This window comes from Sinocyclocheilus grahami, unplaced genomic scaffold (genome assembly GCF_001515645.1).
Source record: "Sinocyclocheilus grahami isolate Dianchi unplaced genomic scaffold, SAMN03320097.WGS_v1.1 scaffold7.1, whole genome shotgun sequence".
NCBI classification, from domain to species: Eukaryota; Metazoa; Chordata; class Actinopteri; order Cypriniformes; family Cyprinidae; genus Sinocyclocheilus; species Sinocyclocheilus grahami.
In genome coordinates, this window is record NW_015505186.1 from 1410676 (window position 1) to 1432851 (window position 22176).

General features: G+C 35.5%; 2 protein-coding genes and 1 long non-coding RNA gene across 3 annotated transcripts in view; 2 read left to right on the forward strand and 1 right to left on the reverse strand.

Annotated features, from left to right (window-relative positions):
• The first annotated feature begins 58 nt into the window (after positions 1–58).
• LOC107588693 (myb/SANT-like DNA-binding domain-containing protein 2) lies at positions 59–4656 on the forward strand. The gene is made up of 4 exons (XM_016276907.1): positions 59–617; positions 2125–2380; positions 3315–3378; positions 3468–4656. Exons 1-4 carry the CDS (start codon positions 96–98, stop codon positions 4333–4335), a joined length of 1710 nt encoding a protein of 569 aa, XP_016132393.1. The 5' UTR covers positions 59–95; the 3' UTR covers positions 4336–4656.
• A 7290-nt stretch (positions 4657–11946) lies between these two features.
• LOC107588703 (endothelial cell-selective adhesion molecule-like) overlaps positions 11947–22176 on the forward strand; it is a 38770-nt gene continuing 28540 nt past the window's right edge. Inside the window, exon 1 of the mRNA XM_016276926.1 lies at positions 11947–12346. Coding sequence (XP_016132412.1) covers positions 12277–12346 — 70 coding nt within the window. The 5' untranslated portion in view covers positions 11947–12276. The remainder of the gene's footprint in view (positions 12347–22176) is intronic.
• Positions 17409–20267, reverse strand: LOC107588728 (uncharacterized). Its single transcript, XR_001609617.1, has 3 exons — positions 20202–20267; positions 17908–18049; positions 17409–17777 (listed from the first exon to the last, which is right to left on the reverse strand). It is a non-coding gene; the product is annotated as an uncharacterized lncRNA (long non-coding RNA).

Genomic DNA, 22176 nt, shown 5'->3' on the forward strand with positions numbered 1-22176 from the left:
ATAATTACCCATAATATATTATTTTGCATATAATATTATTTGTAATATGTACCATAATATTAATAGACATTTGACTGCAAAAAGGATAACTCGATATGAGCTGTCAATCGCGCTTGGGTGAGCGAGCGCGCGCACGCTCTTCCTCTCTGCCCCCTCCCCTTAGCAACAGAGGCAAGATGGCGGCCCCCAGTAACGCTGAGCGTTCTCCTGATCTATCCGTGCCGCTGAAGATTCCCAAAACCGAGGTTCCTTCCCCGGAATCCGAGGATCTGAGTGACAGCAACCAATACCATTCCAACCCCTCCACCCCTAATAGATTCTCTCCTCTGAACGTCGGGGCTTCGCTGTCCGGGGGCGCAGGCCGGAGTGGATCGGCCTCTGCCTCAAACAGCTTCACCGCTTGCCGAGGCATGTCGTGGACGCCGTCCGAAACAAACGCGCTGATCGCCGTGTGGGGCAACGAGAGGCTGGCGGAGGCGCGGATGCAGCAGCTGGAGGTGGCTGGGACGGTGTTTTCTGGCAAGGCGCCGGGACCCGCGATGTACGAGCGGGTGTCCAGAGCGCTGTCAGAGCTGGGTTACGAACGGACCCCATCCCAGTGTCGAGAGAGGATGAAGGTGAATAAAACATTCAAACACATGGCTGTCACGCAGATATTCTTAGAGGCTTGTTGTCATGTGTAGTCGGCAGTTTACAAAGAGCTTTGGTGAAGCTGTCAAAATCAAAACACAAAGCATGGATCTATCTTGTCTCAAGCATGACTGGTAGTTATGATCATGGATTTGTTGTGATGTTTATGGTAGATTGTCTCCACAGAGCTTTTGGTGAAATGGCAAAATCCAAACAAAAGGCTTTGATTGGGATGTGTGTGTGTGTGTGTGTGTGTGTGTGTGTGTGTGTGTATCTTGTCTCAAGCATGACTGGTAGTTATGATCGTGGATTTGTTGTGATGTTTATGGTAGATTGTCTCCACAGAGCTTTTGGTGAAATGGCAAAATCCAAACAAAAGGCTTTGATTGGTGTGTGTGTGTGTATATATATTAGGGCTGCACGATAAATCGCATGCCAAAGCCGGTGTTCTGACAAATAATGCTACCTATCAGATTATGCTACCAACACTATATTTATCCTACTGTAAGGGTAGGTTTAGGGTTGGGGTAGGTGTACATGTTAATAAAGCCTCACACCTTATTCATATCATGCTGGAAGCTAAATCTGATAGGTAGCACTTTTCGCTGTCGAATTATGCGACCATCTGTTTTAATGGGAGGTAGCAAAATCTGACAGGGTACCATAAATCGTCAGAACACCGGTGTACAGACGAAACATGCTACCTATCAGACTGTGCTACCAAAAATATATTTACATTGTTTTTAGGGTAAGGGTGTGGATGGGTAGGGGTCGGTATGGACATAAAAAAAAAAAAAGCCTCAAACCACATGAATAAGATGCTGGTAGCACAATCTGATAGGTAGCATTTATCGCTATCGATTTGTGCTACCTATCTTTTTAATGGGAGGTAGCACATTCTGAGCAGGTAGCACAAATCGTAAGAACACCAGTTCTGTAATCAGCGGTAAAACTCCATCACGTGCGTGCTTTCATATGGAGCAGTATTTACTACACAGAGCTGTTGTTCACTGATAAGCTGCGCAAAACCACGATCATGTATGAATGTGGTTTTGCGCAGCTTGTCAGTGAACAACAGCTCTATGTAGTAAATGCTACACAGCACAGGGTTCGAACCTACACCCTTTTGATTACTAACCCAGATCTTTTAACTTCTGCACCACACCGCCCACCCTTCACACTGCTTTCACTGTCTGAATTTGCATACCTCCCTACTACATAGTAGCGATGTCAAATTTGTAGGCTGTTTAATTATATTTCCAGTGTACATGTATAGAAATGGTGCTATTTCATATGGCCATGCATTATCAGATGTGAAAAGTAAATAAAAATTGAGTGTGTATTTTTAAGAGTAAGTGCTGTGAGTACTAGGAAAATAGTTTTTGACGGTTTCTGAGGAGCAGTTAATTATTCACGATGTACATCTCAGTCTTAACTGATTCAAATACAGTGTGCATGTGTTGCTGTTTTTATAAACATGACCATCATCTGCAGACGCTGAGACGTTGTTATAGCCGGGTAAAGGAACATGGCATTGGGAAGAGGAAGAGCAGTTACTCCTTCGAGCAGCTGGAGAAAGTGTTCGGGCAGGGCGGTTGGGATTCTCAAAGCTGTCAGCCTGTGCTGATCAACAGCAGTGGGCTCTACCAGGAGATGGAGTCAGACGGCAGCACTATGGAGGACTACTCTCAGGAAGACTGGTGTAATCAGGACCTTTCTGCTGCCTTCAATGAGGGAGACATAGAAACCGGTGAATGCAATCTCTTTACAGTGTAAATAAGTTTAAAGTCACTTGTAGTATCCTCCTTTTAAAAAGGAGAGCTGTAGAATAGTGGTGCAAAATCTGGGCAAGTATCTGAAAGATTTTAGGTTCATACCTCATCAGTGCTGCTCGAAATCTGCTACCACAGAATTCCATATGATGCTCCACAGATTTACTGATAATTTAATGACCCATTTACTTAGTATATACTTGCGCTACTGTTCAAAATTTATTTTTTCTAAATGCTTTTATTCAGCAAAGACACAAGTGACAGTGTAGGCTTTTACATTGTAACAAAACAATTATTTTTTAAAAAAAAGTATGTTCTTTTGAACTTTTATATTCATCAAATTCTGGGGAAAAAAAAAAGATAATTATTTATATATGTGTGTGTGTTTTCACACAAATAAAGTAACACAACTAATTTTAACATTGTGCATGTAACATAACAACAGCAAATCAGCATATTAGAATGATTTATGAAAGATAATGTGACACTGAAGTAATGGCTGCTGAAAATTCAGCTTTGCATCACAAAAATAACTTGCATTGAATAAAATATTAGAATTATATTAACAGTTATAATTGTTTCCCAATATTACTGTATTTATCAAATAAATGCAGCATAAGAGAATTAAAAACTTTTTTTTTAACTTACAACCATATATCAATACTATGTTTTTATTATCAAAATTGTATTTAGGTTTTTTTTTTTGTTTTTTTTTCTGAAATTTTATTGTAAGAATTAGCAGAATTCTGCAGATCTGCTAAAAATTTGTTAAAGAGTATACAGTACATATTCAATGTGGACCTAGTGATCATCCACGGTCTATGAAAATTCTGCCCATTTCAGACCCAACTCAAAGTCTGATGCCATGTGCATAATTTCAGATCTCATTTAATACAATCTTGTCTTTCACAGAGGACAACCAGCTTTCAAAAACCAGAGTTCTTCAGATACGACTGGAACCATCGGAGCACGCTCAGTAAGTTTGAACCTGTGTCCTTTCTCCCAATCCATTTATTTAAACCCACAATTTCCACTCAGGTCCTCATTTCCTCGTGCTTTCCTTAGACGCCAGAAAGTGATGCAGAACGTGATGCGTATCCTGGAGTCAGTGGAGGTCAAATGGGAGCACTTCCAGACATGGACGGACTTCTCCCGCCTCCACCTGTCCAATAAGCTGGCCATCTTCGGAGTGGGCTACAACACACGGTGGCGAGAGGAGATCCGCTACCACTACGCAGAAATCAGCTCACAGGTTCCTCTGGGAAAACGACTGCGGGAATACTTCAATCCTGAGAAGGCCGAGGGCAGGGTTATCATGACCAAGGTGCAGAAGATGAACTGGAAAAATGTGTATTATAAATTCCTAGACATCACCATTAGCGAAGCTCGCTGTTTGGAGCTCCACATGGAAGTGGACTGGATCCCGATCGCACAGACGAGGGCGGCAGGGTGCAGCAACGGCTCCCAGTACCTCCTGCCAGGGGGCATCCCAAAAACATATGGCCTGTATGCAATAGGCTATGAGGAGACGAGTGTGTCCAATTCTTCGTCTAGCACAGAAGACAAGTCCTCCCCCTCACAGGACGAGGAGGAGACGGACCATTGCGAGAGTGTGGAGAAGGACAAGAGGACATCAGCCAAAGTCACTTACAGTTACCTCGGCATTGCAGAGGAAAGGACGCTACAGCAGTGTCTGTTCCAGCACTTTCAGACTTCAGGCAAACACTACAGCCGAGGGGAGCCTTCGGCCGTAACCAGGTTCCTGCAGGACAACTGCACCGGCCAGGCCAAGGAGGGTACCCTCTCTGGATTATACATCTACATTAAGTTTATCGAGGTGGAGCTGGACTTTCTCTCCGCCGGGTCTTTACTAGAATGTTTAGAGACTGCAATCGGTTATTCGTTAAGTTTTAACAAGAAGGATGCACTGTAGCGGTTACATTTGCCAATTAATCTCTTTAAAGCCAGGATTTTGAAATATAGACTTTAACTCAAAGTATTTATGTAATATGTCAGGCACAGTCTATTCCGAAAGGGGCCGTGTAGTCTCCTTTGCAGTAATTGTCTTTATCAGGGAGCGTAAACGGGAGCAAACTGCCTTTATTTAAATCTCTTGAGATCCAAATGCAGGAACTGTCCGAAAAAAGAAAAAAAAGAATCCTTAATGAGAACTCTTAATTAATCTAAGTATAAAGTCTATCTATATAAAAGTATAAATATATATTTAAGAGTATATATTGATATTGTCAAGCATTCCAGCATTTCCAATTATAGCATTCAAAGAATGTTTTTCATAAAGCGTTTATCAATGTTAGTTTTTTTTTATTTTTTATTTGTGAGTTCACACAGTGTCTTCATGTATGATTGTTTCCAGGTCACAGTCTTGTTTACATGTTTGGAAGGACAAAAAATAAATTTATTAAATGCTGTGCTGTTCTGGTTTTTATTTATCCAGACCTTTCGGAGTAAAATGTTAATGAAAAGTTTCTTAAAGTCCCTTCTATACATTAAGTCATGGCATGTAAAATTAAGAACATGTACAGTTCTTGAGATGCAAATTGAACTATGACATGTGAAGTCTTGTTTTCAGAGAAATGGAACAAAATTAAGTGAGTTTATTCTTAAAACAAGAATAAACATCTGTCAATGTGGTATGAAACTTGTTTTCCCTTGAATTAAGTTGATTTTTCTAAACCTTTTGGATATTTGTTCTTGTTTTTATCATCAATTCACTTAATTTTAATCAAAATAAAACAAAGACTCTATTCTATGTCATTCTGTTTCTCTATAACTGTATCTTGAGTTAAACCTCTTTATACATTTTCACTGGTAAAGAAGATAAAAAATAGTGATGAACACTTTTTTTTGCATAGTGATCAGATGATATAATGTTATTTCCCAATTCTAGCTGGGTATTCAAACCATAATTAACAGATAGATAGAGAGATCTGTTGGAATTCTATTTTTAAACTTTGATATTAGCATGCTAATACAAGACATTTACATTTAAAGACCATAATGAAGTATTGTGCTCCATTCCATTTATTGCATTTTTTTTATTACCTGGTCTTAAAAATACCTTCATAAAACCTGCAGAGACACAGATGGTCGGTAATGTGACCAGCAGGTGGCAGTAAATATCTGTGAGTGGCTGAAAGATGTCCATTAAATAAGTGTCCATTAATGTCACATTCTAGAATAATAAATTATGTATTAGATTACTACTTATAGGCCCTAAGTAGTGCATGTCAAGGTATCTGTCATACAAGTGAAGTAAAGTGCATTTTGTAATTCTTAAAACATGCAATAATTTAGTTCAATTTGACCATGGTGCAGTGATTTATGCTCCAAATCAGAAGACTGTATATTGTTTTATTTAACACAGAGTGCACTGTAGTAAACCTCTTTTGTGGTGTTGCAAAGGTAGTTGGCTTCTGGCATTGGTCGAGCATGTGCTAACAGAATCAATAATTCAAACGCAAAGTCTAATTTCCCTGCTTAGCCTGTCATATGAGATGAGTATCTCCCTCGGCCAAAAAAAAACACTACCAGTGGAGGCTGCTACACTTTTTCTAAACCCAAACATTTATTATTTGCTTTATTTATTGATTTCTCTGGTTTAAAAATGGTGGATGGTGACTAAAATATAGAACACTTATTATTATTGAACATGATAAGTGTTCCCCCATCGATTGCACTTTATTCATAGTACCTTTAACCTTCATGGGTATTTATTCAATTCATGTAGTTTTTTCTTCTTATTTTTCTTTTTTCTTTTTAATCTTTATTTAGCTATTTCTAAAAGCTCTAATATTACATGTGTCCTTATGAATACTGAAGATACAAAAGTCATGTCGTACAGAAGAAATACATCTATGAGAGCATAATTAAAACTTTTTAATACTTTAATACTGTTAAACCATGCACTAATGATGTCAATCAGACAGAAACATATTTACAATTAAGTTATTATAATTATTATTTTATTATTATGTTACCATTTTGTTTAAAAAATTATATTTTACAATATTGTATTATATAATTTTTCTAAATTTTGATTATATATATATATATATATATATATATTATATTTATATTTTTTCTTAATTTTAAATTATTATTTTTGTGTGTACATTTATATATAACAACTATTGTGATAATAAATTAAATTAAAATTTTAAATTATAAAAATTAATGAATAAAAATAAATGAACAACAAAAAATACAAACAACAGCTTACCCTTCTGTCTCCTATAGGCTAAAATGCATGTATCCTATATAACTTTAAACAACAACAAGGGGAATAAAATTAGAAAGGCAATAAAAATGGCTGAACCTTCACAGATTTTCATTCTTATCTCCTGGTTGTTTATGGATGAGCTGTGTGTGGTCATAAATGATGGACCTAAATTACACTGCAGCTCATGTTCACGGCATTTTCTTTTCTGTTTGCTCGTCTGGGAGCTGTGAGATGATTGTGGCTCTGAACGTGTTCTCTTGTGTATCTGAGTGACTGACCTTTGGTCGTTGATTTTACAGCTCTGAATCTGTCAGTTTTACCTTGGGAATGGCCTCCAGAGCATGTTTTTTGATCTGTTGTGTCATTTTTATAGTGGTTTAAAAAGTAAAAAAGACCTTCTGTGTCAAGGCATGTGCTATTGCAGCTAAAATATCTGTATATCTTATCCCATACACCCCAGCTCACCCTGTCCTTTGAATTTTTTTGTGGATGCAGTTTGCCCGAGGTGCTCAAGTGCATTTAAGATATTAGCTTTGACTGCGAAACCACACGATCGTGTCCGAGTAGCCCAGGGTGTAATCACAGAACTGAGCTCATCTGCCCCTAATAATCCAGCAGTCCGACTGCATCCACCTCAGCCCTGTTTCCATGGCAACATGCCATCCTAAAGAAACAGGAGTGAGGAGGTATTCACCTCCGAGGGCTGAGACCACTGTGCTGCCACGACAAGCCCCACTCCCTGTCCTGTTGCATTATCATTGCAAGAGATAAAAGGAACTACACAACATTAGCGCTGCTGTCCCATCTAACTGAACAACACAAGAGCAGCCTGACTGTATTTTTATTGGTCTTCTAAAGAGATAAATTTGTATTGGTCTTTTAAAGCGTTAAATGAAACTTGGAAAGTCAGCCTGGGTAATTGATACCGTGCGCAATAACCTGTGACTGCAGTCATGGTCATATATTAACCATAAGCAGTTACATGAACTACTGATCTAAAAAGCATTATATAATATTTCCATAATGACTTGGTAGTAAAAGGAAAATGTAATAAATGTAATAAAGTGTGACCTATTGTACAAGTTTATTCCTATAATCATAAACAAATTAGTTATTTGTAAAATTAATATTTCTCAAAATATCAATCAATCTATCTATCTATCTATCTATCTATCTATCTATCGATCTATCTATCTATCTATCTATCGATCTATCTATCTATCTATCTATCGATCTATCTATCTATCTATCTATCGATCTATCTATCTATCTATCTATCGATCTATCTATCTATCTATCTATCGATCTATCTATCTATCTATCTATCGATCTATCTATCTATCTATCTATCGATCTATCTATCTATCTATCTATCGATCTATCTATCTATCTATCTATCGATCTATCTATCTATCTATCTATCGATCTATCTATCTATCTATCTATCGATCTATCTATCTATCTATCTATCGATCTATCTATCTATCTATCTATCGATCTATCTATCTATCTATCTATCGATCTATCTATCTATCTATCTATCGATCTATCTATCTATCTATCTATCGATCTATCTATCTATCTATCTATCGATCTATCTATCTATCTATCTATCGATCTATCTATCTATCTATCTATCGATCTATCTATCTATCTATCTATCGATCTATCTATCTATCTATCTATCGATCTATCTATCTATCTATCTATCGATCTATCTATCTATCTATCTATCGATCTATCTATCTATCTATCTATCGATCTATCTATCTATCTATCTATCGATCTATCTATCTATCTATCTATCGATCTATCTATCTATCTATCTATCGATCTATCTATCTATCTATCTATCGATCTATCTATCTATCTATCTATCGATCTATCTATCTATCTATCTATCGATCTATCTATCTATCTATCTATCGATCTATCTATCTATCTATCTATCGATCTATCTATCTATCTATCTATCGATCTATCTATCTATCTATCTATCGATCTATCTATCTATCTATCTATCGATCTATCTATCTATCTATCTATCGATCTATCTATCTATCTATCTATCGATCTATCTATCTATCTATCTATCGATCTATCTATCTATCTATCTATCGATCTATCTATCTATCTATCTATCGATCTATCTATCTATCTATCTATCGATCTATCTATCTATCTATCTATCGATCTATCTATCTATCTATCTATCGATCTATCTATCTATCTATCTATCGATCTATCTATCTATCTATCTATCGATCTATCTATCTATCTATCTATCGATCTATCTATCTATCTATCTATCGATCTATCTATCTATCTATCTATCGATCTATCTATCTATCTATCTATCGATCTATCTATCTATCTATCTATCGATCTATCTATCTATCTATCTATCGATCTATCTATCTATCTATCTATCGATCTATCTATCTATCTATCTATCGATCTATCTATCTATCTATCTATCGATCTATCTATCTATCTATCTATCGATCTATCTATCTATCTATCTATCGATCTATCTATCTATCTATCTATCGATCTATCTATCTATCTATCTATCGATCTATCTATCTATCTATCTATCGATCTATCTATCTATCTATCTATCGATCTATCTATCTATCTATCTATCGATCTATCTATCTATCTATCTATCGATCTATCTATCTATCTATCTATCGATCTATCTATCTATCTATCTATCGATCTATCTATCTATCTATCTATCGATCTATCTATCTATCTATCTATCGATCTATCTATCTATCTATCTATCGATCTATCTATCTATCTATCTATCGATCTATCTATCTATCTATCTATCGATCTATCTATCTATCTATCTATCGATCTATCTATCTATCTATCTATCGATCTATCTATCTATCTATCTATCGATCTATCTATCTATCTATCTATCGATCTATCTATCTATCTATCTATCGATCTATCTATCTATCTATCTATCGATCTATCTATCTATCTATCTATCGATCTATCTATCTATCTATCTATCGATCTATCTATCTATCTATCTATCGATCTATCTATCTATCTATCTATCGATCTATCTATCTATCTATCTATCGATCTATCTATCTATCTATCTATCGATCTATCTATCTATCTATCTATCGATCTATCTATCTATCTATCTATCGATCTATCTATCTATCTATCTATCGATCTATCTATCTATCTATCTATCGATCTATCTATCTATCTATCTATCGATCTATCTATCTATCTATCTATCGATCTATCTATCTATCTATCTATCGATCTATCTATCTATCTATCTATCGATCTATCTATCTATCTATCTATCGATCTATCTATCTATCTATCTATCGATCTATCTATCTATCTATCTATCGATCTATCTATCTATCTATCTATCGATCTATCTATCTATCTATCTATCGATCTATCTATCTATCTATCTATCGATCTATCTATCTATCTATCTATCGATCTATCTATCTATCTATCTATCGATCTATCTATCTATCTATCTATCGATCTATCTATCTATCTATCTATCGATCTATCTATCTATCTATCTATCGATCTATCTATCTATCTATCTATCGATCTATCTATCTATCTATCTATCGATCTATCTATCTATCTATCTATCGATCTATCTATCTATCTATCTATCGATCTATCTATCTATCTATCTATCGATCTATCTATCTATCTATCTATCGATCTATCTATCTATCTATCTATCGATCTATCTATCTATCTATCTATCGATCTATCTATCTATCTATCTATCGATCTATCTATCTATCTATCTATCGATCTATCTATCTATCTATCTATCGATCTATCTATCTATCTATCTATCGATCTATCTATCTATCTATCTATCGATCTATCTATCTATCTATCTATCGATCTATCTATCTATCTATCTATCGATCTATCTATCTATCTATCTATCGATCTATCTATCTATCTATCTATCGATCTATCTATCTATCTATCTATCGATCTATCTATCTATCTATCTATCGATCTATCTATCTATCTATCTATCGATCTATCTATCTATCTATCTATCGATCTATCTATCTATCTATCTATCGATCTATCTATCTATCTATCTATCGATCTATCTATCTATCTATCTATCGATCTATCTATCTATCTATCTATCGATCTATCTATCTATCTATCTATCGATCTATCTATCTATCTATCTATCGATCTATCTATCTATCTATCTATCGATCTATCTATCTATCTATCTATCGATCTATCTATCTATCTATCTATCGATCTATCTATCTATCTATCTATCGATCTATCTATCTATCTATCTATCGATCTATCTATCTATCTATCTATCGATCTATCTATCTATCTATCTATCGATCTATCTATCTATCTATCTATCGATCTATCTATCTATCTATCTATCGATCTATCTATCTATCTATCTATCGATCTATCTATCTATCTATCTATCGATCTATCTATCTATCTATCTATCGATCTATCTATCTATCTATCTATCGATCTATCTATCTATCTATCTATCGATCTATCTATCTATCTATCTATCGATCTATCTATCTATCTATCTATCGATCTATCTATCTATCTATCTATCGATCTATCTATCTATCTATCTATCGATCTATCTATCTATCTATCTATCGATCTATCTATCTATCTATCTATCGATCTATCTATCTATCTATCTATCGATCTATCTATCTATCTATCTATCGATCTATCTATCTATCTATCTATCGATCTATCTATCTATCTATCTATCGATCTATCTATCTATCTATCTATCGATCTATCTATCTATCTATCTATCGATCTATCTGTCTGTCTGTCTGTCTGTCTGTCTGTTTGTCCATCAGTCTTTCTATCTATCTGTCTGTCTATCGTTCTGACTGTTATTCTATATTCTATCTATCTATCTGTCTGTCTGTCTGTCCATCAGTCTATCTATCTATCTATCTATCCAAATTCACAAATGAGAGTGTCCACAATGCCTATGTATTTGTAATGAATGTGGATATCAATGAATATTAATTTAATTTATATATCAAATAGTTAAAAAGATTGTATTGATATAACCAATATTATTTATAAAAGACGTGTATATTTCTATATATCTTTGCTTTAATCAGTGTGGATTTAATCAGCGCAGCTGGGTCGCGCTCTCACGCAGAGTTCACCTGTAACTGGAGTGATGACGTGTCAGAGCACGCAGGGGGCGTTCTGCGCGAGTGCAGGTGCAACAGCTCTCCGTCTCCGAGCAGGCATTACACACGGACTGAAGTACCACTAGTGTTCACCACACTCGCTGTCTGTGTAGTGCGGAAAGAAACAGATATTCGCCGAGAAACAAACGGACATTGTTCAATCTCATGCCACTGAATTCTGAGGAGTCGAAGATGATTTCCAGCTTGGATGTAGCGTCGGTCTTCCCACGGTGAACATCGCTTGTTTTAAGGAGAACACACAGTTGTAGGACACTTGAAAGAGCCTCAGCGCTTTGATTTGTTTGTAGATAACCGTTATCTACTTCACGCGCAGTGTTAATACGGACGAGCGCGCGCAGAGCGGACACTCTTCACATGCTGAGCCATGGAGACGCAAACTTCAGCAAAACTTCACACCTGCCTGTCAATATTAACATTTCTGTGCTGTATCTCAGGTAGGCTGCTTCTACACCGCTACGTGAACTGTTACTGTGTGCACTGGGAATGTAAATACTTCATGTGTTTACATACTGGATATATATGCTTAGGTATAGCCTACTTGAGTTCAGTTTCATTCAGGCTGTTTTTAAAGTCAAACGATAAAAAAAAAATTACAAGCCAACAGTACTGAGTAATACTGTACACATTTAAAAGTGTTATAAAATGGTTCATTTAGTACAATTATATATATGTATATATACTGTATGTATGTATGTGTGTGTATATATATATATATATATATATGTTATATAAACATTCATATTTCTTGCTTTTGTTTGTTGTTTACAGTCTACAAGAATAAGAACAGACATAATAAGAAAATTAGGCTATAAAAAGTAGTTAGTTAAATATATTATATATTCCTCCCACTTGGTAAACTAAGTTAGTAAATACATACACACACACACACACACACACATATATATATATATATATTAGTACCACATTAATAACATATATAATGCACATATATAATACCTTAATAACACATTTATAATACTACTGCATGATGTCCAGCATGTAAACCCTTGCCTTGAGTCACATGGCCTTATAAAACACTGTTATCTAAACACCTTCATGAGTAGACTAGTTTCAGTTGGGTGTGGTCATCTGCTCATTCTTAGCAATAAGGTAATTTTCCTTAAATTATTCTGTATGTGAAGTACAAACAATTGATATTGTTTGGATCTAAGTGATGTAGCAATCCTTTAGCAGTTGTAAGTAACAGGATATTACTTATGAGGGTTCTGAGATTAATGATCTTTGTTTTCTTATGCATGCATGCACAAGTGACACATTTTGCAGATGCGTCCTCTTCTCTGCAGTGCCTAGAAAAGAGGGAACTAAAAAGGATGTAAAATGGATTAACAGTGGGGTATTTCCTTGAGTAAATTAGATTTTTTATTTTTTAAAAATGGACAGAACTTAATCAGAGTTAGTGAGAAGTAGTGAAATGACTTAGGCCTACATAATAATTGTCACTAATTGTCTGTAATTCTGTAACCACAGAAAAGTTTGAACCGAATGTGAAATCTAGAGCTGCAGGTCAGACATTTGTAGTACAAACCAAGGATTTACTAAACCCGCTGGAATGAAATAGCGCAGAAAAATACCATCGCAGGGTTTCTGTGTTAAGCCCAGGTGGCAGGGATAAAATTAGTTCAGAAGAACATCATACATTCCTGTAATCCTGCATTGCTCTGGTAGCTTGTACAAGTCAAAGCATGGCTTTTGGTAAAAGCCCTTGCTGGCCGTTTGGTGACACTGGTAAGAACAAAGCAATTTCATGTCAGGTTTTGTTTGTCCTGGTCTTTATATTTAGAACTTTGCAACAACTTTAGCAGATAAGACTGCTGCTCTAGAATGCAACTGAAAACTTTGTGTTGACAGATTTACAGTGTCCCAAAAAGTATTTGGGCTCTTAAGCTGCACTTAAATTGTCTATATGTCATTGTTTTAGGTTACAAAATATCAGATCAAGTGGTATTTCTTAAAAAAAAAAAAAAAGAATGCTAATTTTCCAAGCAAACTATAAAAGAAATGTTTTTAATTTTAAACAGATTAATTGTTTGAAATAAAAGGAACAGTTCATCTAAAAAGGAAAATTTCCTTAAAAAAGTTTCTTTATTTGTTTCTTTATCAGAACACCAGTGGATCAAACAGCTCATAAAAAATTCTCAATAATCCACAAGTAGTCAACACAACTCCAGTAATGTCTTGTGAAGTGAAAAGCTATGTGTTTGTAAGAAACAAATCCATAATTAAGGCATTTTAACTTGAAACCATGCTTCTGGCTAAAATATGAATCCTCTGTCCATAATGTTGCTTTCTTCATTCAGAAAGCCATCTCATCTGAATCAGGAGAGAAATCTGCACTGATAAAGCACTGTTTACAAGCTAAAACAGCCTTTTTCAATAGAGGAAGTGTGATTATGGATTATGGACTCTTATTTTGGCCAATAGTGATGGTTTAAAGTAAAAATACCTTGATGAAAGCACATTTGGGTGAACTGTAAGACAAAATGTATTTGGAAACTTTCATGTGATGAACTACACCTTTGTGAACCTGAGATGATCCACTAAAACTCACCTTGAGAAATAATTGCAAATATGTGGAAATATCAAAAAAGCTCCAGCATCATGTGTTTGCCTTTTGATTTGATATTATTGATATTATATATTGTATCTAATGCAATGACATTCAGATGTTTTAAAGTGTGACTTACCGTAAGTGTCCAAATACTTGTTGGGGTCATTGCAGCTAGAACTGGAGTTTTTCCATTTATGCCATGTTGGTTAGGGTTTGAGATGTGGGTGTTGTGTATCAGGATGTCCCATATACGGAAGTGAGATGACTCCCTCTCCCAGTGCTGTGTCCCTAGAGGAAAGTGCTCAGTGCGGTCTGGGGTCATGAGAAAACTAGTGGGCGACTTTCCCAAATATGAGCAAGAAGAAAAATGTGGCTTGTTATGGAGAGAGAGTGCGAAAAGAGTGAGAATCAGAAGTGAGCTGTCACTGAGGTTATGCCCACCTGTCACCCCATCAGCCATTAGAGGACAGAAAGCTTTACTTTACAGCTCATCAGCACTACTTCAGCTCCTGTGGCCGGGTACAGCCTCAAAACCTCATTACTGTAAGAAAAAAAACACCCTGCACACAATCATTTATAACCTTTGAGAACAGTCATCTTCACATATAATTACATACTCATACTTCAGACTTGAACGGAAAGGTCCTGAACCTGTGTTTACATTCTGGTGACTATAACAATAATTTTGGTGCAGCTCTCATTATAAGCTGTAATTATAGACTCTCAGAGGGAGTGTTAGGATCATTGGCACACACCAGTGTTTTGGAGAGCTAAGACTTCATTATGATAATGACAGCTCGGAGGTAAAGACCCTCTGTCTCGCTGGTTTTATCCTCCCATCGGGCTTTCAAAGACAAGACGCACACAGTCAGAGCTGTTCTCACCATCAACTAAAATGAGTGTGAGCATTGATTTAATTTGCATGTTGTTGTTTTAATTCTCCAGTCCATTCCATTTGTTCCCACTTCAAGACTTTGTGATTTACAGGAAAGATATTACTGTAATTCAATCAAGGGTGCCAGGAGGATGGGTTGATCCTGAATAACGCATTTAGTTTAGTCCAGTGTGATTTCCACGAATCCAAAGCAAACATTAGATTTGGTCTCTAAAGTTACACTGACCATGCGGCCATTGCCCCACACGAGCAGTAACGCTCTAAATAAGGAGGGGATTGATTCGGGGGCCAAGTAGTGGTTCAACGGATCACAAATCTCACGGTTTGGATCATATTACGGTTTTTAAGCCAAGGATCGTTTTTCGGATCAGCAAGAAAAAAAAAATCTATGTAACTTTGCTTTCCAAAAGTACAATACCACAGCAAAAACTCTTAGCCTAAGAAAGTTCAAACATTATTAAAGAGACAAGTGAACAGCCAGTAAAAATAAGTACAAATAGGCTACACAAATTACAAGCATGGATAAATACAACAGAACAATGTTACAAAAAAGGTCGGTAGTATTCAGATACAGAAATGTAATAATTAAGTGTAAAATAAAACTGCATAGTGTTCACTGTATAAATTAAGAAATAGATTAATCTTAGTCAAAAACGTGTTTTGTGGTTTGATGAGCATAATGACAGCAGCAGGTATTATTAGGCTGCTGCCCCTTTAAGACCTGATACATGGATCCAATATAGCCTAATGATACACATCCGATTTCTTTCTCAGCTGTTCTCGTTCACTTAAGACACAACGCACTGCATTTGCCACAATGATTGTCGAGATCGGTATTTTGTCATATTTTTATGTGTATATGCATCTGTTCAAATGCAAGGAGTGAATGAGATAGGAAAGATGGTTCGGTTCAGTTTGCGCACAGTCAAACGCGCCTCTGCATGTGCGAGCATCATGTTTGTGCGGCTGTGATAGAAAACAGCGCGCAAGTAACAAATCGAGTTCCATTTTGCCTTTTCTTTCGCTAGAATGGTTTAAAATCGCTTGCGTGTGTAAACACATGCAATTGATAAACTTGCATTCTATTATGGTTCAATTTTGCAATTAATCCACGAATGCGTGCCGAACCGTGCAAGTAGGGCTCGCTGTAGCCTGCGGTGGATAGCCAACCCCGCCCACATCCACGTGTGACGTCGGAAGTCACACCCATCGCCAATACAACCCTGCCCACGTCCGAGTGTGACGTTGGAAGCCACGCCCATATCAAATACATCACCTTGTGAATTCCACATCCCCGTACCGGGGAAACCCGGAAGTATGTCGAAGCAATTTATGGAAGTTTAGGGAATCTAAATAAAATAATTTTGTCCTTCGTTTTACTAATACACGTTTTCTTATTTTTGTAAAGGATGTCTAGGCTTAAATGGCACAACTTAAATCTAATATATATGTCTAATATGCGGAGCTGATTTCGTAATCACAACAGCCTGTAAAATGCTTGCATTGATTAAAGTAGGCTAATTGTTAATTAAAACTTTTAAACCTTACCTTGTTTATTTATGTAATGAGATAAATTCACATTTATTACGATCGATTTTGACCTACCCAAGGCAAAATTAAAGTGCCTTGGGTAGGGGGTTATAGAAATTAATACTTTTTATTTAGCAAGGATGCTTTAAATTGATCAAAAGTGATGATAAAGACATTTATAAAGTTTAAAAAAATTATATTTCAGATAAATGGTGTTCTTCTGAACTTTCTATTCATCAAAGAAATCTGAAAAAAATTCTACTCGGCTGTTTTCAACAACAACAGCAATAATAATAAAAAAATGTTTTTTGAGCAGCAAATCAGAATATTAGAAGGATTTCTGAAGGATCGTGTGACTGGAGTAAGTCACCTTTGAAATCACAGGAATAAATTACATTTTAATAGAAATATAGAAAAGTAGAAGTTTCAAATAGAAAACATTTTAAATAGCAAAAATATTGTTTTTGCTGTACTCAAATAAATGCAGGCTTGGTGAGAAGAAGAGATTTCTTTAAAACATTAAAAATCTTACTAGTGTAATTAGTAGTGTTTAACAATAGATATGTTCCAACTATTATAAAGTCTGAGCAGCTGAATGAACAGTTGAATGATCAGGTAAACAGTTCTTGACATGCAGTACACATACATACATACATACATGCACACATAGACTACACAGAGAGAATCCTTGCAGATTCCTAATAGATTATTCACAGAACATGGCATGGACCTTCAGGCACTGTTCATCAAGACAATTTGATATGTCCAGCTCCTCCAGATACTCAAAGATGAATAAAAAGACATCTCTTGCTTCATTCGATTCTCCCCCCAGGTAGTCTTTGATGGCATTCTGTTGATTTTTACTGTCCATCTGGAGAAAGCATACGTGTTGGGGGTATATGTGTCCACTAAAAAGTATTTACTTATCATTCTACATACAAACATTTATGATTTTAAAACACAAAAATCAATCAATATCTAGAGAAATGCTCTCACCATACCTCCATGCATCACTGCATGGCATATGTGGTCCTCCAAGTGAATTGTAACAAGTAAATTTTTTTACTGGTGAAACTGCAGCAGGGACTCCTTAACCCGGGAGGATTGCCCTGCATCAGGCTTGGACTGAAAATGTGTAGAATGCTGCAAAACATGATCAAACAAACATTGACTAACATTATGTGATCTTTCCATTAATATAGTAGAATACAAAGATAATTTGTGACATACACAGAGTTCTAGCAAGACATAGTGAAATGATGTGGTTGCTCAACCAAGTTACTGTGCACGGGTACTGTGATCAGGGTATATCATTAAAGATGTCATATGTATGTGATTGTAAAAAAAAATTGCACATTCATTCAGCATTCTTTTTATGTTGTAAGACATGTATGTATATATGTATGTATTTGTGTGTGTGTGTTAGGGCTGGACGATATGGCCAAAATTTATATCACGATATATTTCTTAATTTCGGTCGGTACGATATAATTCCGATATCGATATGAACACTATTAAAAAAGGCTCATAAAAACGGCCATGAACGGCCACAACAGATGTCTGTACCTACAAACTTATGAAAAATTAATTTGCCAACTCTATGAAACCTACTCCTATAAAACTATATAATATTTTAGGAAAAAAATGGCACAAATAAATAAATGTTCACCTTTTATTGGTATTTAGCCTTCATACAAACAAGAAATGTGAAATCACTGTCAAATAAATCTCAGACTCTCCTTATTAATATTAATATTAATATTTTTTACTTCAAACTATAGGCTAACATACCAGTCAAAAGTTTAACATACCAGTCAAAAAGATTTTTAATGTTTTTTAAAGAATTCTCTTCTGCTCACCAAGCCTGCATTTATTTGATCCAAAATACAGCAAAAACAGTAACATTTTGAAATATTTTTACTATTTAAAATAACTGTTTTCTATTTGAAAATATAATTTATTCCTGTGATTTCAAAGCAGAGCTTTAGCATCATTACTCCAGTCACATGATCCTTCAGAAATCATTCTAATATTCTGATTTGCTGCTCAAAAATCATTTATTATTATGATGTTGAAAACAGTGGAGTAGTTTTTTTCAGGTTTCTTTGATGAATAGAAAGTTCAGAAGAACAGCATTTATCTGAAATAGAAATCTTTTGTAACATTATAAATGTCTTTTATCATCACTTTTGATCAATTTAAAACATCCTTGCTAAATGAAAGTAATAATTTCTATAATATAAATTTTAAAAAGAGCTTTTGAATGGTATAGTGTATAATGTTACAAAAGCTTTTTATTTCAGATAAATGCTGATCTTTGTATCTTTCTATTCATCAAAGAATCCTGAAAAAATGTACTCAACTGTTTCAAATATTGATAATCAGCAAATCAGCATATTAAAATGATTGCTGAAGGATCATGTGTCACTGAAGACTGGAGTAGGCCGAATGATGCTGAAAATTCAGCTTTTATCACATGAATAAATTACATTTTAAAATATATTCAAATAGAAAGCAGTTATTTTAAATAGTAAAAATATTTCAAAATGTTACTGCTTTTGGTGCATTTTGGATCAAATAAATGCAGGCTTGGTAAGCAGAAGAGAATTCTTTAAGAAACATAAAAAATCTTGCAGATCAAAAACCTTTGACTGGTAGTGTAGGCTGATTATTCTTATAGATTGAAATGTGCATTAACCAGGATAACGAGTATGAAACATGCTCCGAGTTGCTTCAGAAAACAAAAAAATAGAGCAACAACAAAAGCATGTTGCTGGAAATGGGTTTATTATTGAAAATGCAAACTGCTTGTCTGCCAGCAGGAGGCGCTGTGAGAGCAGTGGAACTAACGGTTTCTCCAGTAATAGCTGTAAACAAAGCAGCTCCGCTCATGAACGGTACTTTATCAGATAAAAATGCCATCTAAACTATTCTGAAGACGATCGGTTCCCTTCAGAGATACATTCATATAAAACACCCGCAGCGCGTTTTGATTTTGAAACGTGCAGTGCTCATGTTTATTCAATGAAGTCAAACGCCACAAATAAATCAATGTATGGGAAACACGGTAATGTATATCTGTGTATGTATACACATAAAAACTCTCATCTCATCTCACCCACCCACACACACACATATATATGTATATCTGTTGCTAGCTAAGGAATAACGTACGTTCAAAACAAACTAAGCGTGCCGAACTGTTGTTTATGCACATGCACACAACGACACACACATTTTTAAAGTTGTCAACGTTTTAAGTCTTGGTAGAGACCAAAGATATTTTTTTACTTACCGACATGGCAAACAACAACTTCTTTTTTAGCGGTTGGCAAACAATACGAATTATCTTCTTATCGATGCTTCTTCCTGTTTCAAAATGAACGAGAATGTGACGTATTTTGACATGGGCGTGGTTTGGGACGTCACACTTGGATGTTCAATGCAGGCTGCAGCGAGACGCTCTTCGAACCGTGGGGCTTGGTCCGTACGAATCACGGATCAACTACAATCCGTTTAACCACTAGGGCCAAGCCTCAGGCAGTGACCTCTTGTTTCATGTTCTTTCATTAGCAGTGTTAAGGGTTAAATGCTCTAAAATTAGCTTACTATGTTTAGATTTAAACCCTATTGTTTAGCAGCTACGCATCTTGTGCCAAGTCTGAACAAACACAAAGGGAAATGAGGAAATATGGCTTTGTTGTCGGGCAACAAAAATGATACTCACGTCATGCCTTTCAGTAACCCCAACCTGCATTTTTTTTTTTGCTGGAAAATCTTCTATAAAGAGAACAACGGTAACATTTTATTTGTATACTGGTATTGTGATTAAACTTAAGGTTGTTGCTGCTCGGCTCTCTGTGACCTTCACTGACGTTTGGCAAGTGTGTTTCTTTCCTCATTAGTGACTGATCATTACTGTCATTGATTTTCTCACTTAAATCCTTTAGTCATTAAGGTGGATCCTCTTTGGCTCGTTACGGAGTTATTTTTGGCTCTCATTTGTAGAACGTGTACTGTTTGAGTTCGAAAGTGTTAGTGTTCGGTTTATTATGGGCCTGCTACTAGTGCTGTACAAAATCATAATGTTTGACTGTCTCTAGAGTAATTCATTATTTTTTATTAAGAAATTAAAAATTTTGATTAATAGTAGTTTTATGATTTTTTTTTGGTATTATACTAAAGAATTTCCCCAGAAGAGAATTAATTATATAAATGTTAAGTGTATATATATATATATACACACACACTGAACAAAATTATTAACGCAACACTTTTGTTTTTGACCCCATTTTTCATGAGCTGAACTCAAAGATCTAAGACTTTTTCTATGTACACAAAAGGCCTATTTCTCTCAAATATTGGTCACAAATCTGTCTAAATCTGTGTTAGTGAGCACGTCTCCTTTGCCGAGATAATCCATCCACCTCACAGGTGTGGCATATCAAGATGCTGATTAGACAGCATGATTATTGCACAGGTGTGGGCTGGCCACAATAAAAGGCCACTCTAAAACGTGCAGTTTTATCACACAGCACAATGCCGATGTCAGAGGCGGACAAAGTACACAACTCCATTACTTGAGTGAAAGTACAGATACTGCTGGTCAAATATTACTCCATTAAAAGTAAAAGTTGTAAAGACAGATTTTTACTTAAGTAAAAGTACAGAAGTACTTGCTTTTAAAAGTACTTAAGTACCAAAAGTAAATTTCCTTTTTTATGTCAATGCACTGTTTTATTATTGTTGTATGTAATACTTGCAATACTTCTGAAGCAACTTGCAATACATTACACCTACTGAATACACTGACTAGCTAGTAGTATCTTGGGAATAAAGAGCTTTTAGAATGTTAAAAGCCTATGGGAAAAAATAAAAAAAAGTATTATTTAACACCCCTACACACCCCCACAAAAGCAGGATGGTAGTGATCTCACACAGCTCTGACAGTGTGTGCACACATCTATGTGTAGCCATTCATCCACATTTGAAGTAAAAAAAAGTCTAATCGCTCTCGCTGTACTTTGATGTTACACACAGAATGGTCTGTGCAGTGCTGCTTCAGTCAAACACCTTTTGTGTTTTATTAGATTTAAATATTAAGTATATTATTATGTTAAAGGTAGCAAAATAACCCCAGCCTACTTTCAGTGACCAAATTAATGGTGAATAATATATATAAATGTGTGTGTGTGTATATATGCATACATATTAGTTGTAACAAGGCTGACAAGACGTGAGACGTGCGGATCCATGTGCAAGCTTTTATT